The sequence below is a fragment of the Aquarana catesbeiana genome, linkage group LG07, assembly GCF_042186555.1.
Source record: "Aquarana catesbeiana isolate 2022-GZ linkage group LG07, ASM4218655v1, whole genome shotgun sequence".
NCBI lineage: Eukaryota > Metazoa > Chordata > Amphibia > Anura > Ranidae > Aquarana > Aquarana catesbeiana.
Window position 1 is genome coordinate 269,545,667 of NC_133330.1, and position 23,247 is coordinate 269,568,913.

General features: G+C 42.3%; 1 protein-coding gene across 1 annotated transcript in view; it reads left to right on the plus strand.

Annotated features, from left to right (window-relative positions):
* Positions 1-23,247, plus strand: part of LHX4 (LIM homeobox 4) — a 110,182-nt gene that overhangs the window by 82,942 nt on the left and 3,993 nt on the right. The window contains exons 4-5 of the mRNA XM_073593332.1: positions 2,885-3,039; positions 18,772-18,940. Of these exons, the coding sequence (XP_073449433.1) occupies positions 2,885-3,039; positions 18,772-18,940 (324 nt within the window). The remainder of the gene's footprint in view (positions 1-2,884; positions 3,040-18,771; positions 18,941-23,247) is intronic.

Sequence of the window (23,247 nt, forward strand, 5' to 3'; positions counted from 1 at the left end):
CAAATAATGGGTATGAAATATTGTGGTTTTTTTTTTTTTTTGCATTAAAAATTATTAAAGTGTATTTGTTCCAAAAAAATTGCTTTTGAAAAATTGCTGCGCAAATACTGTGTGATATAAAAAAAATTGCAACAAAAAATTGCAACAACCACCTTTTATTCTCTTGGGTCTCTGCTAAAAATATATATATATATATATTTATATATATATATCTATATATATCTATACATAGATATATACAGTATACAGTGTATATATACTGTATATCTAATGTTTGGGGGTTTTGAGTAATTTTCTAGCAAAAAAAACAATGATTTTTAGATGTAGGAGAGAAATGTCAGAATTGGTGTCCTTAGTTGTGATGGCTGCGTTAGTTTTCTTTTAAGGCTTTTTTTCCTTAATTTTCTGGTGACCTGGTGATCCTGCAAATAACGCACAGGGGGTTATTTACTAAAGGCAAATCCACTTTGTGCTACAAGTACACTGCAAGTTCACTTGAAGGTGCACTGAAAGTGCACTTGGAAGTGCAGTCACTGTAGATCTGAGGGGGACATGCCAGGAAAATAAAAAAAACAGCATTCTAGCTTGCACACGATTGGATGATAAAATCAGCAGAACTTCCCCTCATTTCAGATCTTCCCCTCAAATCTACAGTGACTGCACTTCCAAGTGTACTTGTAGTGCAAAGTGGATTTGCCTTTAGTAAATAACCCCCACTGTCCCTGGGTGGATAGTTGTAACCAAGGCTGCTCTCCTGATCTTGACTTCCAATATGTTGTTTGCTATTCATCTTTATTACATGGGGGAAACAGGAGAATTAGTAGTTTACAAAAGATAGCTTGGAAGGCAGACAAGAATGTTTGTGCTTTCAGTTCAGCTCACAGTACTGTAAGTGAAAAAGAGAATGCATTCCTTTCAAGATCAACATGTTTTTTTCTGTGCTTGCTGAAAATGTTCTTAGCCTGAAAAAAAATAATGTAGTCACCAGATCCAAGGATTGCTAGGCTCCCATATATTTCATTTTTGTTCTTGGATTTAAACATCCTTTCACCCTTTTACTGAGGCTGCCATATATTTTATAATGCATCAGTATCAGGATGTAATCAAACTTGCAGCTTCACTAGCAGATGCATTTTGTATACACGTTGTAGAGCTGGCTTCAGACTCTGCAATGAAAGTGATTTCACGTAATCACCTCTATTAGCTGTAAATGTTCTGGGCTGTGAGACCAGGATGTCCATTGGCGATGTCAGAATGGAGAGTGGAGAGGAGAGGAGAACCACCCATTTCTCGATCTTCACTAGGAGCAATGAACCCAGAAGCGCTCAGCTCTAAGTACTACTTCCAGGTTCAGAGTTGTCAGATCGCAGCTAGTGCAGTCGAGAAAACAGGTGATCAAGCACTGTTTGTCCTCGGTTGGTTGGGAGAAGTGCAGAGTAGTTCAAGGGACTTTTGATGCCTCTGTAAAGAGAACTTGTCACTCCATATACACTATATTGCAAAAAGTATTGGGACACCTGCCTTTACAAGCACATGAGCTTTAATGGCATCCCAGTCTTATGCCACGTACACACGATCACACATTCCGACAACAAAATCCATTTTTTTTCCGACGGATGTTGGCTCAAACTTGTCTTGCATACACACGGTTACACAAATCTTGTCGGAAATTCCCATTGCCAAGAACGCGGTGACATACAACACGTACGCCGAGCCGAGAAAAATGAAGTTCAATAGCCAGTGCGGCTCTTCTGCTTGCTTCTGAGCATGAGTGGAGCTTTGTGCGTCGGATTTTGTTGTCGGAAAATTTGATATCCAGATCTCAAGTTTTGTTTGTCGGAAATTCCGACGGAAAATGTCCGATGGAGCCTACACACGGTCGGAATTTCCGACAACAAGCTCCCATCGAACATTTCCCGTTGCAAAAACCAACCGTGTGCATGAGGCATTAGTCCGTAGGGTTCAATATTGAGCTGGCCCACCTTTTGCAGGTGGGCCAACAGCTTCAACTCTTCTGGGAAGGCTGTCCACAAGGTTTAGGAGTGTGTCTATGGGAAAGTTTGACCATTCTTCCGGAAGCGCATTTGGGAGGTCAGGCGCTGATGTTAGATGAGATGGCCTGGCTCGCAGTCTGCGCTCCAATTCATCCCAAAGGTGTTCTATCAGGTTGAGGTCAGGACTCTGCGCAGGCCAGTCAAGTACCTCCACCCCAAGCATTAGGTAATGCTGTGCACACCAAAGTGAGAGGAATAATTCTAAGGCCATTTATCTGTGGTTAACACCATACTGATGAGCTATAAAAGTTTATAAAGTGTTACCTATGAAAAAGTTTGATCATCGAAGTTACCATTTTGCATCCACCCACAAATTTGAGTCTTGACATGTTTGGTATCTATATTTACTTAAATCTGTTTCATCTTTTTTGTTTTATAGAAAATTTGGAGATGTTATGGTGTTTGTGTGCATTAAGAATAATGTGAGTGTATGTTTTCTAAAAATATAGACGATAAACAGTTGCACCAATATGATGAGATATAAACAAAATGGAACTAGCATCTTTATATTTTATGGTTCTTCTGCTTTTAGAAAATAAATAATGTTTTGGGGGTTTAAGTGAGGTTTTGTTTAAAAAGAAAATGTGCATTTTAGCATTTGTAAAAATATGCCGTTTATGGTATAGGGAGGCATCAAAGTAACAGTTTTACTTGATTAATGGAGAGGAGGTCAGCTAGGTCTTGAAAAAAAATGCTCCCTGGCTGAATTTTAAGCTTTCCATTCTGCTATTGTGAAACCTTTACATATTTATACACAATATTAAATCTATAACTAAAAAGAAAGTTCTACCTAAGATGCTGAATTTGCAATGTGGTCTTCTTTTATCCAGATGACTCAGAGGGAGGCGCAAAGAGGCCTCGTACCACAATAACGGCCAAACAGCTGGAGACATTAAAGAATGCCTACAAGAACTCACCAAAACCAGCCCGGCATGTGAGGGAGCAGCTGTCCTCAGAGACGGGCCTAGACATGCGTGTTGTGCAGGTACGACAAACATGGATAGGCAACATCAAAGCTGAATTCTCCACTTCATTATCAATGTGAAGAATACATATTTCTCTTTGTGATTAAGCTTACAATTACTCATTGGAGCTGTTCTATTTGGCTGATGGTCAACTGTTTGTGTATAATGAAGCTTGGTGTATGCTGTGAATAACCCATAGGGATGTACAATGTGCTGTGTAAGAAATTGCTGGACAGTGGTAGTACTGTACCAGGGTCATTGGACCAGTTGGTAAATTTATGCAATTTAGAACCAACACTTAAGTTTTTATATATGAAGGGCATTTCTGACTTTATTACACTGGGTTTTTTTTATTACAGTTTTTATTACACTGGGTGCACACTGATACAGAAATATGGCACTTCATAAATTATGTAATGAACACCCCACATACTTGGTGGTACCCTTTCCTGTTAAGCTCCCCCTTCCTCCTTGAAGTACAGAATTCTGACCTGCCATGTCACTTTAAAGCAGAATTATATTGTGGAGGGAGTAGCCAGCATTTGCCATAATATGCACGTAGTGTATACTTACTTTTGGGTCTACTCTCCTCTAAGGACCTGAAGTCCCAGCTCCAGCAGATCACTGGTGCCATATTATTTTCCTGTTCTTCTGAGTCTGCTGTATTCTTGCTTTGCCCACTGGGCAGGAAGTGATTATGTAACATGTGCCATGCATTTACATTATCTTGGTGCCCGGCTCCATTCACAACATCTGTAAGATACCAGGAATGGGATTGTACGTTGTACTGCGCAGTCATTATACAGATTAACCACTTAAGGACCGGAAGATTTTTTCCCCTTATGACCAGGCCATTTTTTGCGATATGGCACTGCGTTGCTTTAAATGTGTTCCCTGGAAGGTGTTTAGAACATTGTGGGGAGTGAACTGACTGGAGGAGGAGAGAGATCGCTGTTCCTGATCAGTAGGAACAGACAATCACTCCCTACTCCCCTGTCAGAATGGGGATCTGCTTGTTTACATTGACAGTGTTCACAGGGGAATCTCTCCTGCCAAGCAACTGTCTTTCCACATCGGAGGGTGGGAGCAAGCGGGGGAAGCCAGTGATTCAGAACCGTCTATGGGGCGGGGGAAGCCAGTGATTTAGAACCGTCTATGGGGCAGGGGAAGCCAGTGATTCAGAACCATCTATGGCTGGCTAAGGCAGGCCACTTATGCTGCAAATTTCTTTCCTGCAACCATGGCTTGCAGGAAAGAAATTTACACGATTACCCCATCAACAAAGACAGTGCTGACAGGGGAATCCCTCCTGCCAAGCAATTGCCTGCTCCCGGCGAGGGGGTGGGGGAAGCAGTCCCTGCCGGGAGAAGACAGTGATTATTGCTAATGCCTATAGCAGCCGCTAACGATAATCGCAAGTGAATCCAGCAGGCTGGTTTTACCCAAGTTTATTGATTGAACCATACATGGTTCAAATCTAGTCCGATTCCTGCTGAATTGGTCGACTTTCGAACCATCTATGGCCGGCCTAAGCTTTTGGGTTTGTCTACAAATAAGGAAGACAGAAAACTGTGTTCACCAAGGTCAACTCACAATCTCAAGTCTTTTGCATTAGCAGCCACCTAAAAGAAGACATTTCTTGGGGGGACCAGGTAATTAGTATTGTGTTTTTTTTACTGAGGTTGTACCCTGAGATAATCCATAGCCAATGTTTTTCAATATGACTAAAAGGAAAATGCAGATAGATTGCATCCAGGGGCAGACATCTATAGTTAGGTCCATAAATATTGGGACATCGACACAATTCTAATCTTTTTGGCTCTATACACGTGGGCATGTATGGCTGCCAATGGAACTGGTTCTCTTGTATTTATTGATGATGTGACTGCTGACAAAAGCAGCAGGATGAATTCTGAAGTGTTTCGGGTAATATTATCTGCTCATATTCAGCAAAATGCTTCAGAACTCATTGGACGGCGCTTCACAGTGCAGATGGACAATGACCCGAAGCATACTGCGAAAGCAACCAAAGAGTTTTTTAAGGGAAAGAAGTGGAATGTTATGCAATGGCCAAGTCAATCACCTGACCTAAATCAGATTAAGCATGCATTTCACTTGCTGAAGACAAAACTGAAAGGAAAATGCCCCAAGAACAAGCAGGAACGGAAGATATTTGCAGTAAAGGCCTGGCAGAGCATCACCAGGGATGAAACCCAGCGTCTGGTGATGTCTATGCGTTCCAGACTTCAGGCTGTAATTGACTGTAAAGAATTTGCAACCAAGTATTAAAAAGTGGACGTTTGATGGATGATTGTTAATCTGTCCCATTACTTTTGGTCCCTTAAAAAGTGGGAGACACATATATAAAGTGTTGTAATTCCTACACCGTTCACCTGATTTGGATGTAAATACCCTCAAATTAAAGCTGAAAGTCTGCAGTTAAAGCACATCTTGTTTGTTTAATTTAAAATCCATTGTGATGGTGTATCCCTAATAGGGATGAGCTTCGTGTTCGAGTCGAACCCATGTTCGACTCGAACATCGGCTGTTCGATCGTTCGTCGAATTGCGAACGATATGGGCCGTTCGCGCCAAATTCGTGTGGCGCGTCACGGCCCATAATTCACTGCGGCATCGCAGTGCATTGCTGGCTGATGATTGGCCAAGCATGCACTATGACCCGCATGCTTGGCCAATCACAGCGCCGTCAGTAGAGAGAGCTGTAATTGGCCAAAGCCAGGGTGGCTTTGGCCAATTATGGCTCAGGGGATTTAGTACACACCCCACACTATATAAGGCCGCCTGCACGGCGGCCCTGTGTAGTGTGTGTTCCGGTGTGCTGAGAGATAGAGAGAGAGAGAGACAGTGTCATTTGATTTGAGTTAGATAGATTAGGCAGAACAGTCAGTCAGTTAGCTGCACTTACAGTGTATTGTGTATATATATGCATCCCAGGTGTTGCATATATATATATACACTGTATTCAGTTTAGCTAGATCCGTTCCTGTTATCTTCTATCTAGACTATTTACATTTAATGCAGTGCGTCCTGCTCACAGTGTTCAGCTAGATCCGTTCCTGCTATTTACATTTAGTGCAGTGCGTCCTGCTCACAGTGTTCAGCTAGATCCGTTCCTGTTATCTTCTAGACTATTTACATTTAGTGCAGTGCGTCCTGCTCACAGTGTTCAGCTAGATCCGTTCCTGCAATTTACATTTAGTGCAGTGCGTCCTGCTCACAGTGTTCAGCTAGATCCGTTCCTGCTATTTACATTTAGTGCAGTGCGTCCTGCTCACAGTGTTCAGCTAGATCCGTTTCTGCTATTTACATTTAGTGCAGTGCGTCCTGCTCACAGTGTTCAGCTAGATCCGTTCCTGTTATTTACATTTAGTGCAGTGCGTCCTGCTCACAGTGTTCAGCTAGATCCGTTCCTGCTATTTACATTTAGTGCAGTGCGTCCTGCTCACAGTGTTCAGCTAGATCCGTTCCTGCTATTTACATTTAGTGCAGTGCGTCCTGCTCACAGTGTTCAGCTAGATCCGTTCCTGCTATTTACATTTAGTGCAGTGCGTCCTGCTCACAGTGTTCAGCTAGATCCGTTCCTGTTATCTTCTAGACTATTTACATTTAGTGCAGTGCGTCCTGCTCACAGTGTTCAGCTAGATCCGTTCCTGTTATTTACATTTAGTGCAGTGCGTCCTGCTCACAGTGTTCAGCTAGATCCGTTCCTGCTATTTACATTTAGTGCAGTGCGTCCTGCTCACAGTGTTCAGCTAGATCCGTTCCTGCTATTTACATTTAGTGCAGTGCGTCCTGCTCACAGTGTTCAGCTAGATCCGTTCCTGTTATCTTCTAGACTATTTACATTTAGTGCAGTGCGTCCTGCTCACAGTGTTCAGCTAGATCCGTTCCTGTTATTTACATTTAGTGCAGTGCGTCCTGCTCACAGTGTTCAGCTAGATCCGTTCCTGCTATTTACATTTAGTGCAGTGCGTCCTGCTCACAGTGTTCAGCTAGAGCCGTTCCTGCTATTTACATTTAGTGCAGTGCGTCCTGCTCACAGTGTTCAGCTAGATCCGTTCCTGTTATCTTCTAGACTATTTACATTTAGTGCAGTGCGTCCTGCTCACAGTGTTCAGCTAGATCCGTTCCTGCTATTTACATTTAGTGCAGTGCGTCCTGCTCACAGTGTTCAGCTAGATCCGTTCCTGTTATTTACATTTAGTGCAGTGCGTCCTGCTCACAGTGTTCAGCTAGATCCGTTCCTGCTATTTACATTTAGTGCAGTGCGTCCTGCTCACAGTGTTCAGCTAGATCCGTTCCTGTTATCTTCTAGACTATTTACATTTAGTGCAGTGCGTCCTGCTCACAGTGTTCAGCTAGATCCGTTCCTGTTATTTACATTTAGTGCAGTGCGTCCTGCTCACAGTGTTCAGCTAGATCCGTTCCTGCTATTTACATTTAGTGCAGTGCGTCCTGCTCACAGTGTTCAGCTAGATCCGTTCCTGCTATTTACATTTAGTGCAGTGCGTCCTGCTCACAGTGTTCAGCTAGATCCGTTCCTGTTATCTTCTAGACTATTTACATTTAGTGCAGTGCGTCCTGCTCACAGTGTTCAGCTAGATCCGTTCCTGTTATTTACATTTAGTGCAGTGCGTCCTGCTCACAGTGTTCAGCTAGATCCGTTCCTGCTATTTACATTTAGTGCAGTGCGTCCTGCTCACAGTGTTCAGCTAGAGCCGTTCCTGCTATTTACATTTAGTGCAGTGCGTCCTGCTCACAGTGTTCAGCTAGATCCGTTCCTGTTATCTTCTAGACTATTTACATTTAGTGCAGTGCGTCCTGCTCACAGTGTTCAGCTAGATCCGTTCCTGTTATCTTCCTACTGACAGGCAGGCTTGTCTGGTTACAGTATATAAAGCTACCTGAAGAAAATTACAGGTGTTCTATTTGATCCTATTAGTACCACGGTCAGGCAGCTAGACTATTTACATTTAGTACAGTGCGTCCTGCTCACAGTGTTCAGCTAGATCCGTTCCTGTTATCTTCCTACTGACAGGCAGGCTTGTCTGGTTACAGTATATAAAGCTACCTGAAGAAAATTACAGGTGTTCTATCCCAGCTTAGTGCAGCTACAGGCCATTAGTATGTCTGGAAGGCCAAGAAGGAGAGGCAGACAGTCACAAGCCAATAAGAGAGGGCAAGCAGGCTCTGTGTCTAGTGCTGGTCGTGGAGACGGTGCATCCTCATCAGCACGTGGCCATGGGACACGCTTGGCCTTTTTTTCGGCAGCTGGCCGTGTTGAGCCGCAACATGCGGAAGACTTGGTCGAGTGGATGACCAAGCCGTCCTCATCCTCCTCATCCTCTCTCACCCATGCCCAGGGTGCTTTGTCTGGCAAAGCAGCGGCCTCTTCCCTCAGCTCAATGTCATCAGTGACTCCTTCCCTAGCTCCACCATGTCCTCATGAGGATTCCCTCGAACTGTTTGACCACAGTGTTGGGTACATGCTCCAGGAGGATGCCCAGCGTTTGGAAGGCTCTGATGACAATATCCAGACAGTGTTCCTGCGTGCCCGCCGATCACACAGGAAGAGGACGAGGAGGAAGAGGAGGAGGAGGAGGAGGAAGATTGTGTCAGTATGGAGGTGGAGCCTGGCACTCAGCATCAGCAGCAGTCTTTAAGGGATCAGTCCCAAGAAACACATGGACTTGTACGTGGCTGGGAGGAGGTGGCTGCGGACCATGTCGTTCTTAGTGACCCAGAGGACTCCGGACCGAATGCCTCAGCAAACCTACGCTGCATGGCCTCCCTGATCCTGCAAAGCCTGCGTAAGGATCCTCGTATTCGTGGTATCAAGGAGAAGGACCAATACTGGCTGGCAACCCTCCTTGATCCACGTTACAAGGGTAAGGTTGCGGACCTTATCTTGCCATCGCAGAGGGAGCAGAGGATGAAACATCTTCGGGAGGCCTTGCAGAAAGGTCTGTGCAACACGTTCCCAGAGACTGGGAGGTTACAAACTCCTGTTTCTGGACAACATGTTGCTGAGGCTTCGGTCAGTCAAAGAAGGAGCGGTGGAGAAGGTGGCCGTCTGACCGATGCGTTCAGACAATTTTTTGGTCCACAGCCCCAAGGTATGATTGGTTCCAGCAACCATCGCCAGCGTCTGTTTTACATGGTGCAGGAATACCTAGGGGCAAGATCAGACTTGGACACCTTTCCCACCGAAAATCCTCTGGGTTACTGGGTCTTGAGGATGGATCACTGGCCAGAGCTTGCACAGTATGCAATTGAGCTACTGGCCTGTCCTGCATCCAGCGTTCTTTCGGAACGCACATTCAGTGCTGCTGGAGGCGTGGTAACCGATCACAGGGTGCGTCTGTCCACCGACTCGGTCGATCGGCTGACCTTCATAAAAATGAATGAGTCTTGGATCACCACCAGCTACCAAGCACCTGATGCTGATGTAACCGAATAATTTTTTTTGAAATCTCAGATCCCTTCAAAGACTGCCTATGCTGATGCTGAGTGACTATCCCTGAGTAATTATCCTCTTCCTCCTCAATCATCACGCTGATAGCTTGTAAGAACATTTTTGGTTCTGGGCGCCACCACCAGTGCCTAAGGCACAATTTTTCAGCCCCTGTTTAACAGGGGCGTGTAATTACAATTTTTGATGTAATACTTTGCAGCAGGGCTCGTTCCTGCATTCCAACTAGAGTGTCTGTGAGGGGTTGCAGTGTTGTGGCACCAGCACCAGTGCCTAAGGCCCAATTTTTCTGCCCCTGTCTAACAGGGGCGTGTAATTACAATTTTTGATGCAATACTTTGCAGCAGGGCTCGTTCCTGCGTTCCAACTAGAGTGTCTGTGAGGGGTTGCAGTGTTGTGGCACCAGCACCAGTGCCTAAGGCCCAATTTTTCTGCCCCTGTCTAACAGGGGCGTGTAATTACAATTTTTGATGCAATACTTTGCAGCAGGGCTCGTTCCTGCGTTCCAACTAGAGTGTCTGTGAGGGGTTGCAGTGTTGTGGCACCAGAACCAGTGCCTAAGGCCCAATTTTTCTGCCCCTGTCTAACAGGGGCGTGTAATTACAATTTTTGAAGCAATACTTTGCAGCAGGGCTCGTTCCTGCGTTCCAACTAGAGTGTCTGTGAGGGGTTGCAGTGTTGTGGCACCAGCACCAGTGCCTAAGGCCTAATTTTTCAGCTCCTGTTCAACAGGGGCATGTAATTACAATTCTTGATCTAATATTTCACAGCAGGGCCCTGTGAGGGCTTACAGTGTTGTGGCCACAGCAACACCTAAGGCCCAAATTTCTGCTGAGTATATAGGGCAGGACCCTACTTTCAAACATCTAACTTACAAACGACTCCTACTTGCAAACGGAAGGAGACAACAGGAAGTGAGATGAAATCTACCCCTAGGAAGGGAAATTCTCTCCTGTAAGAGTTAATATGGGAAAACAATTTCTCCTTTCCACTGATGCTTTCCAATCCTTGTTCCACAAAAAAACCCACATTTTCAAAAAACATTTTTCATTGGGACAAAAAAGTGAGGTGAAATCTTCTGAAGAGGAGGAAAGACAGCAAAACAAATGTCACAGGGGTGATAACCCTTCCCTATGTTTTCCAAAAAGCTTAGAAAAGATTTTTTGGCTGGAGCTAAACACGTTAAAAATGTTCAAAATTACAAACAGATTCTACTTAACAACAAACCTACAGTCCCTGTCTTGTTTGCACCGCCTGTATACTGCTGTTCAGAGTATATAGGGCCTGGTGGCCCCACACCTTTCCTTATTTTAATTTGGGTGCGGGGTTCCCCTTAATATCCATACAAGACCCAAAGGGCCTGGTAATGGACTGGGGGGTACCCATGCCGTTTGTCTCACTGATTTTCATCCATATTGCCATGACCCGACATGACATTAAACCCGCAAGCAGTTTTAAATGAGATTTTTTCCTTTAAAAATGACATTTGGTGCAGGGACTGTTCTAAACATGGGAAACACGCGTCACTTTACAGGCATACTATAGACACCCCCCAGGTACGATATTTAAAGGAATATTTCACTTTTTTTTTTTTTTACTTTAAGCATCATTAAAATCACTGCTCCCGAAAAAACGGCCGTTTTTAAAAGTTTTTTTTGCATTGATACATGTCCCCTGGGGTAGGACCCGGGTCCCCAAACCCTTTTTAGGACAATACCATGCAAATTAGCCTTTAAAATGAGCACTTTTGATTTCGAACGTTCGAGTCCCATAGACGTCAATGGGGTTCTAACGTTCGTGCGAACTTTCGGTCCGTTCGCGGGTTCTGGTGCGAACCGAACCGGGGGGTGTTCGGCTCATCCCTTAACCCTAAGCACAGGTAACGGTTGGATGTGCAGATACCTGCTGATACATGCTTACAGCCTGCCATTCAGTTGTACAGGCTCAGCAGTAGCCGATGATTGGAACACCTGTGATCCCAGTATTCGCAGTATATCTCCCATGGGAATCTGCAAAATCTGAGACATCTTTACTCTATTCTATTTTTTTGTTTTTTAGAAATTCATAAAATAAATCATATTAATGTTAACAAAATGAATGTGTGCTAAAATACTAAAAACATTGCGACTTTGCATAGATTGTAATTGTTGTAGCATTCTTTTCATCTCCGAGTTGATTGAAAACTATAGACTCTCTGCAGTAAAGATTGATAGACCATGTGTGGCCATGTGATCTAGGCTGGGAGCTGGAGCACAGCAGCTCCTTATATCCACGGCAAGGACTTTTTCACTCAAAATAATATTGTGATTGGGTAATGCTGGCATGTGCCCTACTGACTAGTGTAAATTTTAATTATAGCTCCACTTTAAATTACACCTGTCACTAGTGTATGCTGCTAAACTGTCTCATAAATGAAAGGCAGGCACTTTGTATTTTAAATGTACAGATTTATAGATTAGCCACTAGAGGGAACTCTGTTAATTGCTGCTATAACTCAGCCCCCCTGTTTAACCCTCATGTTACTGGGGGGTCATTGATGTCCAGGCCAAGTTTAGCAGCTTCTGTAAGCCTCGACCTGCTTATAGCTCTATGAGTACCCACATTTATTACACTGTTTAAGGACACAGATGCCTTTTTTTGGTATATTGTTTAATTCATGCTTGGCTCAGATGTCTTCTTATAAGCTGACTAGGCAAAAATGTTAAAAATGTCACATTTTGAGTTTTCAGCTCATAATAAATTTTTAAAATCTTTTTTAAAAACGTTTAGTTTTTTAATATAATGGGTTGTATTTCAGAATTCCAGGATTTTTTTTTCAATTCTGTACAAAGAATTTGGAAGGAAAATGGAAGGCACGCACACCTAGTGCATTACCAATGACAATTTAATGAATGATAAAATTATAAAAAGTGGGTACTCACAAAAGGCAACTCTCAATTGAGCCAAAAAATCACACAGTGCATGGACATGTGCAAGACCATATCTCAGGGTATACTGACGCGTTTCGGGGGCACACCCCCTTCCTTTAGAGCTAGGCTAATCAGGACCACCATGAAGAATTTACCTCTAATGATGGTAATCCTAATCCTAGGTCCTGCTTGCTGCTGTGTAGTGTAAAAATGATAGCTCTAGTGATACCAGATACTAGAGTCAGAGATCTTCTTCCAGCACTGCAACTAAGCACTGACCAGCTCTAATATAGTGCAGGGATCATGTGACGTGGCCATGGCCAGAAGAGAGAAGCGTCCTCCACTTCTCTCTTCCATTCACAAAAAGCCTTGTATTTTGCTCACGCAAAGGGGGAGATTTACAAAAACTGGTGCACAAAGAATCTGGTGCAGCTGTGAATAACAACCAATCAGCTTCCAGGTTTTTTTGTCAAAGCTCATTTGGACAATTTGAAGTTAGAAGCTGATTGGTTGCTTTGCACAGCTGCACTAGATTCTGTGTGCACCAGTTTTAGTAAATCTCCCCCATAGTGTTCTGTGAATGGATCAAGGAAGTACTCTGCCACTAGTAAATCTTCTTCAGCAATTTGGAGCTAAGAATATCGTTTGCATTCCACGAAACACATTAGGAGCGGACACCACTAGTGATTTTGCCGCCAAACGGATGTGCTGATAAACCTCAATCACTAAGCCACAGTGTGGCAAATCGCTTTAAAAATGTCACTGTTGGTGATCCCATAGAAAATGATTGGGGTGGGAGGTATAGTAATCGCTTCAAGAAAATCGCCGGTGTGTCATCAGCCTAACACCGGCTTTACTATTTTGCAGGCTGTATCTGCAGGATTACAGAAAGTTATAAAAACCCATTAGAGTCATGTGTTGCTTGTTAGATTTACAGACATATTGCAGATTCCATAAAACATCAGTCTCAGGCCAAATGAGGAGGGCCAAGAAATATAGACATTTTCTGGCATTGATGAAACTGGCAGATTCTGATGACAGTTCAAACATAAAGCCAGTATCTGAAGAGAGCTTAGTTATGTGCCATTACTGTTAGCAGAGATTTGCAACATTGTGATTAGAAAGATATTTTGTTGCCTTTTGCCAACAATCAGACACATTTAGCAGTTAAATTGCACCCTGTTGTGTCACATGACTCTGGAAGCATTGGATGAGGATATATTGAATACCTGTTAAAAAAAAAAAAGAACAATATATACATAGCCTACACAGACATTTTATACAAGAGATCTGTGTGTGGTATATATATATATATATATATATATATATATATATATATGTATGTATTTAAAATTGCTTTAATTCTAATTCATTAAGATGCTTGGCTAGCAAAAGACTAAAATGCTTAGAGACCTAAGATAGAAAAGACCTAGGTATCCCTGTATCCAATTCACATAGCAAGAGAATGTGACTGGCTCTCTATGGAGCCGGTTCACATATCTCCGGGTAGGCTACGGAGCGCACCTTTGGCTCCATTTCAGGGCTGAATTCAGGCAAAGATTTGGCCCTGATTTGTCCCTGAAGAGAAAAGGGACGTACATCGTTCCTGTGCGATCCGCAGCCGGTCCCAGTGTGAACCGAGCCGCATGCATTTTCTGCCTTAAAGCGGTAGTAAACTTAGGCAAACTGATGGTGAAAAGGTTTTCTAATACAATTGCTAGTTAAATTGGAGTATGTAAATTGTACCCACATCCCTAAATGATATAGAACAACAAAGGAACCCCCTTAAGTGGGACTCTACTGGACAGACAATTGGATGAAAACTGTTTATAAAAGTAACAAAACTTTATTTATTCAAAATTAGACAAAATACAAAGGGAGCTAAAAGCATTGTTGCGGTTGATACATATATACCACATACCAGGGTTACATAGATGAAATGGCTGCTGGTTCTGTCAACATGGGTCTAGAAATATCCAACGCGTTCCGAATGACAATTCTTTTGGATTCTTCTTCAGGGGTACAGACATTCACAGTGTAATTATTCCTTTTTGTATATGACACAAAACAGCTTTCATAAAGACATGGCACAAAAAGACTTGCTGCTGTCTTGGCTAGGGGATTCCCACTGTAGTTGTTGTGTGAAGGTGGGGGTGGTGGGGGGGTGATCACTATGCCCACAGGGGCCAAAAGAAACTCCCAAGCCCACTGGGGTCACCCAGATCAGGACTGCAAAGACTGTCACCAATTCCTCAATCAGGAAAAGGGGGGAACTTTTAGAACTCTGTCTATATACAAATGATTGGTAATCCTTGATGGTAAAGTGTGGATAAAATATGGTGGAATCCTCCTAAAACCTCAAGGGGCTAGGTGGCAACAAATGTATCAAGGCAGGTCTGAGCCAGGTGGTCCCTAGGCATGTTAACAGCAGCAATCTGTTCCCTCTGCTTCCCAAATCCGCCCGCAGCTTCTTCTCGGCAGCAAAACAAGGTAAGGGGGGCTGCCTTGTGATATAAAGGAGGGTGGGTGACTCTTGACTTCTGATGGTTGGAGGCTCTTGACATCTGATTTAAGGGTGTAAGTGGGTGTGGAGTGCTCTGGACATCTAATCTTAAGGATACAACCAGCTCTTTGAGGGCAACCATAATGCTGATGCGGTCCGCAATGAATTTGGGGGTAACAACCCTGCTCTATGGGTTCACTTACTTTTACCTCTAGCACTGTGAATTTTTAACATTTTTTTTTTAACATTTTATGGCATTTTACTGCAGAAAACCAGTTAATTCCAATGGGTTAACATACTTTTTCTTGCCACTGTAAATAATGCTTTCCCCCGTAAGCTGCAAAGACAATTTTCAGCCATATCTCCACTCTATGTCATTAATAATGCTTTTGTATCTTGTCACAATTTTATTCGTGTTCACAAAATATTTTTAGACACTCTGCTGTGTCTGTTTTAAAGTATCTGTGAACCCTCACCTTGTAAAACAGCCCTGTTGTTTAAAATAGAAATGAAAGGCAAAACGTTTGTGTACCTATATTTAAAAATGCATAAGGGGCATAGAGAGGTGGGGAAGAAAAACTGCAGCACACCGATCTTCCCAGTAAATGGTTGTGGTGGGGAGGTATCAGCAGAAGTCTGATAGTTGAAGGACAGGCAGGCTGTGTTACCAGCACAGCCAGAAAACTGACCACACTGAGATTAATTGGCCATACATTATTCATTTTTTTTTCCTTCAACCAGCAGTTTGAACTGAAAAAAAAAATGACCCGTTTCTCCTATCCACTCATTTGAGGTGGATGGGAAAATCACTCCTGCTGCACTATTGTGTTCTGACAGCAGGGAGCCTTACCTGTTGTTAGAACACATTAATCAAAGTTGCCAGCTACAGCAAGAAGCTTTGATTGTTCGGGAAAAACCCAACATTTTTGTTGTACAGAAGCCGATCGGTAGACTGACTTCTGTACAAGCAGCCTGCCCATACATTGCTCGAAATTTAGTCGTCCCTGCATTTCGATCCATGTATGGTCATCTCATAGGTGTGTGCAGCCTATTGCATTAGGGTGTGCACCCCGAAGCTCAAATACATATGCATGTGTATATGTACTGATGGTGTCAGTAGGGCAGTGGACAGTGTCAGTAGTTGTATTTTTATTCTTTTAAAATTATTTTATTTTGTAACATTTTTTTTTGTATGAAATATCAGTGGTCTAAACAGGGGGGGATATGCACCACACAAGGTGATTAGGGTGTGCCCAGGCACCTATGGGTCATCTATAGATATCCTCTTAAGGCCAGCGTGGTTGGTTTGAAATAGGAAAATGGGGACTGGCAGGAACACCGGGGATTTCACACAAAGGAAGCAATACATAGAGAACAAGATACTTTTTACACCAGTACATGGTACAACAGACGCACATCAGGAACATGAAATGATGGGGTAACATATTCTTTAAGCTTTCTATTAAGTTTTTTATTTTACTTCACATGACTGCTTATAAGGGCAGAATAAGGGAAACTCCTATGACATCATGGAATCTGTGAGATCCTGAACAGCAGGAGGGGCCACACAAGGGTCCTGACTTTTTAAATTCTTCAACATGTCTTTTGTCTGTTAGACGTAAATTTACCTGAAGATGCATTAAAAGTATGTTTTGTTGACTGGTTAAGCAAAAATAGTGCTTGAATACTTGAACTCTTTAAAGCTGAAGTTTTATCAGCTTAGATTTAGCCTTCGCTGGCTCACTTTTAAATAAAATCTTTCCATGGTTATTGCATATCCTATTTTAGACACATTGATGTAATTGCTGGGCTTCCGTGCTTCCCTATTTAAGGCAGAAAGAACCTGGCCGGTGGGAATACCTGGTAGGTTGCTGTACATAGAAAACATCACGGCACCCCACCTCAGTACACCTCATATGACCCATTAGGTCTGATGCAAGCAAATATCTAAAGGCTTTGATGGGTGAATGTTATTCTGTAGAAGTGGAAGTTCCTAGGCAGATTGAATCTGCATGCTACCTGCCTTGGTAGTGTCTACATGATGATGAGGCTCCATGACTGAAAGAACGGAAATCAATTTGAATGAAAAGTGCAGCAAAATGATAGGCAGGCTGGAGAGGCAAATATTAGATGAAGCTGGATGTCTCCAAATGAGGGGGGCTCTATCTAAGTTGCTGCAAATTCTAATGTGCACTCTGATAAGCTTACAGTGAGCAGTGATATCAGAGTAAGCAATTACAGTACAGGAGTGACGTCTGTACAACAACAGAACTAAAAGTAAGGCTGGAGTACAGTAAAAGTAAAAAGGACAGTCCTATTTAACAGTCCATCAACCCAAAATCATATACAGTAAAACCTTGGTTTGAGAGTAACTTGATTAAAGAGCGTTTTGCAAGACAAGCAAAATTTTTAAATAAATTTTGACTTGATATACAAGCGATGTCTTGATATACAAGTAGTGTCATGTCACAACTGAGTATAAAAGAGAAGAGAGGTGCCTCTAAGTGTAGCAATATGGTTACATTTAATGAAGGTTAAATTTGGCAACTCACGTGGTTGAAGATTAACCACTTGCTTACTTGGCGCTTAAATCCCCCTCCTGTCCAGACCAATTTTCAGCTTTCAGCGCTGATGCACTTTGAATGACAATCACGTGGTCATGCTACACTATAACCAAATGAAATTTTTATCATTTTTTCCCCACAAATAGAGCTTTCTTTTGGTGGTATTTGATCACCTCTGTGGTTTTTATTTTTTGTTAAAAAAATTTAAAAAGACCGAATTTAAAAAAAAACAAAAAACATTTTTATATTTTGTTATAAAATTTTGCAAACAGGTAATTTTTCTCCTTCATTGATGTACGCTGATGAGGTGGCACTAATGGGCACTGATGGGTGGCAGTGATGGGCACTGATGGGTGGCAATAATGGGCACTGATCGGTTACACTGATAGGCAGCACTGCTAGGTGGCACTGATTGGCACCACTGGTGGGCATTGATAGGTGGCACCCATGGGCATTGATAGGTAGCACTGGTGAACACTTGCAGGTGGCAATGACAGGTGGCACTGGCAGGGGGTACTGGTGGGCACAGATGTGGCATAATTGCCTATTCTTCTTCAGGACTGATGTCCCTTGCAGATAATACAGATATATGTACTGTCATTCGGCTATAGCGCGGACGGCAAGTGGTTAAAAGAGGCACATCTAAGTATGCAGGCATCCGACGTAAAACTGTCCACATAAACCATCCTCCTCACTGCCATCGACATCATCCTTTCCACTCTGTGCTCCACAGGCGGTTCAGATTGCTCTACTGCAGGGTAGTCTTCCCGGTCACGATTGCAGAATGACAGCGGGGAGTGCCGGCAGTGCGGAGGATAGTCTATGTGAACAGCTATACCTTCATTAAATGTAACCATATTTGCTACACTTAGAGGCACCTCTCTTCTCTTTTATACTCAGTTGTGACATGACGCTACTTGTATATTTTATACTCTGTAGCTCCTGATGGATTTTGCTTCTAACCCCCTTTGGAGGCTTCAATTTATGGATTGATATTTTATGGTTACACAACCTGGTCACATTGCTATAATCTTTTTATATGGACTTTAAATTGAAGGACCTATAAATAAATGGTTGTGGAACGAATCATCTGAGTTTTCATTATTTCTTATGGGGAAATGTGCTTTGATATACAAGTGCTTTGGATTGCAAGCATGTTTCTGGAACGAATTATGCTCACAATCCAAGGTTTTACTGTATGGTTGAATGGTTAGAGTCACAGAGGGCTCAGTAAAAATACTTATTATACTGTAGACAGAAAATTCACTCTACCTCTCATTTCAGGTTTGGTTCCAAAACAGACGTGCAAAAGAGAAGCGGCTCAAAAAAGACGCAGGGCGGCAGCGCTGGGGGCAATTCTACAAGAGCGTCAGGAAATCCCGTGTAGGGAAGCCTGGGAAGGAAAGCTCTGCAGAAGATTGTGGCATTAGTGACAGTGAATTAAGCTACAGAGGTAACTATGAAGTCATTTCTTATTTATGGAGCTATATGGTGACCCATTGATAGGAAAGCTTTGTTTGTCCTTAGAAGCTACAAGGCTTTCCAAGAAAATGTAATCCATGGCAAGCGCAACTAATCCTTTAACCGATCTGAGTGCAGCAAACTGAAAAAGAAATTGTTATAGGTTCCTGTATTGTGCACATTGTCATTGCTTTCTATACTGCCTGGTAATGAACCTGGAAATCCTTTATTTAGAAATTCAAAGAACAATGTGCAGCACCTACTTAATCATCCTCTTCTAAAGGACTGACAACACTGAACTGATATAAATAGATCTCCGGGTACTACACTAGACTTCTCAACTCCAGTCCTCAAGGCGCCCCAACGGGTCATGTTTTCAGGATTTCCCTCAGATGAAACAGCCGTGGTAATTACTAAGTCAGTGAAACTGATCAAATCACCTGTGCAAAATAATGGAGAGCCTGAAAACATGACCGGTTGGGGCGCCTCGAGGACTGGAGCTGAGAAACATTGTACTAGACTACTGCACACTAAAATGCTTTAGTTGTCCACATATGTTAAAATCTCTGTACAATCTTTATATTTACTAACTGCATAAACATACACATCCTACAACCCATAAATTGGTTCCACATATTCAAGAAGAATGCCTTTGCATATGTTTTTAGAACTTGAAGCCCAACTCCAGGCAAAATACAATTTAAATACTACATTGTGGATAAAATGACCTTACTCCTCATTCTTAAGTCCAATCAGTTCTTCCTAAACCATCATGCAGTGTAATGGACCAAATGCACAGTTACTTCTTTGAGCCAAGCTAATTTTCTGCCCTGGGGACCAAGCTTTTCCCCCTGCTCAGTATCTTTTTGGACACTGGTCCCTCCACTGGCCCTGTGAGTTCTCCTGCCTCTGGAGTCTAAATAAATGGGCAATAAATGGGCAACAAGTGGGTAGTTATAGGGATGTGTGTATGGGGGGGGGGGGTACTAATATCCTGGAGTTATGAAGTTGGGCCTTGGGAATATTTTAGGAAACAACATGGCTGTGTGTTTTGGACAACAAACTTGCCATTACAGATCATGCTGTTTTTACCCCTCCACTTTCTTTAAGAGATTTGGGGCCCCCTTCACACAGTTGGTTCAATCAAATCTGCCTGCGGCTTTTTCAGGCAGGCCTGATGGAAAGCTCCATGTAAGTCTGTGGGCTTACCTTTTAGACCACCCAGTTCCAGAAAGAAAATGAAAAAGGGTCTTCATGCTTTTTTATTTTTATCCAACAGTTTGATGTAAATGGACACAAGTCAGTTTACATCAGGCCACCCATATATCTAATATAGGTCCAGAAGGCTCTGGTTCCTAACCAGTTCCTACCCGGCCTATAGACAAATGATGGCCAGGCAGGACCTCTCTAGATCTGGGTGGACATCATATGACGTCCTTCCCAGATTGCACCTTACATGGACCCCATGGGCCACCCTGCGGCACGATCTGTCACCTGCTGTGTCCACCCAACACAGTTGATGACAAATCACTGTACCGGGCAGATCACATGACAATTGTACACAATGGATGAATGCTATTCTTGCCATTCATTGTGTACTATTGTGTTGCTTGCTGCGATTGGTCATAGCGATCATATGGTACAGACAGGGCTAATCACAGTCCATCTGTACCATGTGATTAGCTGTGGCCAATCACAGCAAATCACAACAATACAAACTGAATGAATCAATTTAATTCAGAAAAAAGGGCTGCTTATTACAGTGAATATCACACAGACACAGGAGGACTGCTGGTGGTGTGTGTAATATCTGACCAAGCTGCATTTCATCAGTATTCTGTGGAGCAAATAAACATGTATGCTTGGATAGGCTGAGTATATGTATCTCATTTCATGGCGATGGGAGATGTACCCGAGCTTTCTTTCTGTCTTCTGAAAATTTGCATACCTAATTATCCAACCCCTTCCCCAACAGCTTACAGTTCAGGCATTTGGCACTACCACCCTTCCTCTATACTTCTTTTAAGAGCCATCAGCCCTGCAGTGGGCTGGGACTTTGGTGAAGCTATGCAAATATCAAAATGCCTTGAAGGGTGGATTTCAGCCTGGAGGAGGGAGGGTTTCTAGTCTGCATTTGCGTGACTGCCCTAGGTAACACCCACATGTAGTGATAAGCCTCCATGATTGGCATACAAAGAATAAAAGGGATGGGCTAGGAGCAGTAAGACCAGATAGGAAAGCAATACCTACTACAAGAATGTTTCATGGTATAGACACCAAGAACCCAAAAGTAACCATCTTAACAGGGCCTGTGTGGCTTATACTGTATAGCGTTTAAATTAATAAAAATCTTTTCACGTTTGCTTTTTTCAGGCTTCAAATTCAAAGTACAAAAATGAATACATTTAAATAACAATACCTTTCACCATAACTTTATGGTGCTTTCACAATATAGTGACTCCTTACAGTCAGCTTAAAGAACTGGCTCATTCGTACAAGTTAGCAGAGAACTGATGTAAAAACATAACATGAAAGCAGTGCGGGCATGAGCATAGAGAAGCCATAAAACATAAAGCAGCTTACCAAGCAAGCAGTTCAGCTAGGTTTTGTTGGCTGAGGGTTGCGTTGTTTATACAGAGTAATCAGTGTGACGTCTGGACATACTGATGTGATTAAGACAAAGTTGTTTTTTTTATTTGGGATATGGTGAAGGCTGTTGGTATTTATATTTATACATTTTTTTACTTTAAATTAATAAACGTAAATTTGAAAAGATTTTTTTCATTTAAATAATCAAGAAAATAACTTTAGGATTTTTAAGGTGCCAACAGATTAATACAAATTATTTGCCCTCCACCAGAACTAAAAATCTTTTTTTTTTTTTTTTTGTCTCATGTTTTTTGAGGTGTTTTGATAAGGTCTACAAGTGTAAAGCTTTTTTATGATTTTTCTTATTTTTATTAACCCCCTCATGCCAACCGCCTCCTGGCTCTTTAAGAGTTCTAAAAGGCAGAAGGCGGAGGCAGGCATTCAGGTCATTTGACTGCTGTGTTTGGCTGTCACAGCGGTCACATGATCGGAAAGTATCCATCAGGAGCTTACTGTTCCCCGCTGGCTATGGTGTTGGAAGCATGCAGGGAGCGCACTCTCAGCATGGTAAATGGTTTACACAGAGCCACATATATGTGGCCGCTCGGCTTTGAGGCCCATTTGCCGAGCGGCTGCATATATGCATGTGGTTGACGTCAAGAGATTAATGTCATGGTAATTGTATTGTTTTCATTTTAGTGGCTTATTATGTAGCACTAAAAAATCTCCTGAAGAAGCCAGTGATGGCGAAACATGTAGGGATGAAATAAATGACTGCATGACTTGGACCATATGGATATGATGGTGTAGTTTCAAGGAAATTGAATGTTTTGAATGTTTTTAGTTATGAATTAAAATAAAATTGATTTTATACAAATAATTTGTAATAATCTGTTGGCACCTTTAAAATCCCAAAGTTTTTTCTAGATTATTTCATATATAGGGATGTGGTGCCCTTGATCTCCATGTAGTTTTTTCATTTAAACTGTATGCAGTACATGCCACAGGGGCCTTATTAGAGTGGTTACTTTTTGGTTCTTGGTGCCTATACCTTGACCTATTTTTGTAGCTGCTATGGGTTCATTGACCACTGGAACCACACCTTGAATTTAGGTAAAGTGCAATACCATTTGTGATTAATCCTTATGTTTTTATCAAGTTGGGTTCTAAAAAAGCAGTAGTAGCCTGTAAAAGGTCTAGAGTTCAGCTTTAAAACTTACCAACAAATGTGTAGAGAGCTTACCTTAAAGTCATTTTATTTATATCCAGTAAGGTAGGGCAGCACACTACATAGTTATTGGTAAATGCAAAGTGGTTGCAGAAAGTTTACCATTTGTGATGAGCTTTACACTGAAATCTTGACCATGGATCAAAGCATTGGGAAGCTTAGAAATGTCTGGTTTCTAGGACTGTCATACATGGCTAGATACATCTCCTTGAAATTCTTTGCTCATTAGATTATGATATGACATGTATAACATTAAACTGGCCACTCCATTCTCCCATGATGCTTGTGGTTGGCTAAAAATCAAGATCTGCAACAGCTGGAATGCAGAACACAGCCCTTCATTTAAAAAAAGTGCAAAGCAATTCACCAAGGTGGAAACTTACAGTGAATTATGGAAGTGCATGCTGTGTTGTTATGAAATATAGTGCATTGTAATGAACTTTGTATTTGTCAGCCGGTTTGCTGGGCTGCTAGAAAGTTGT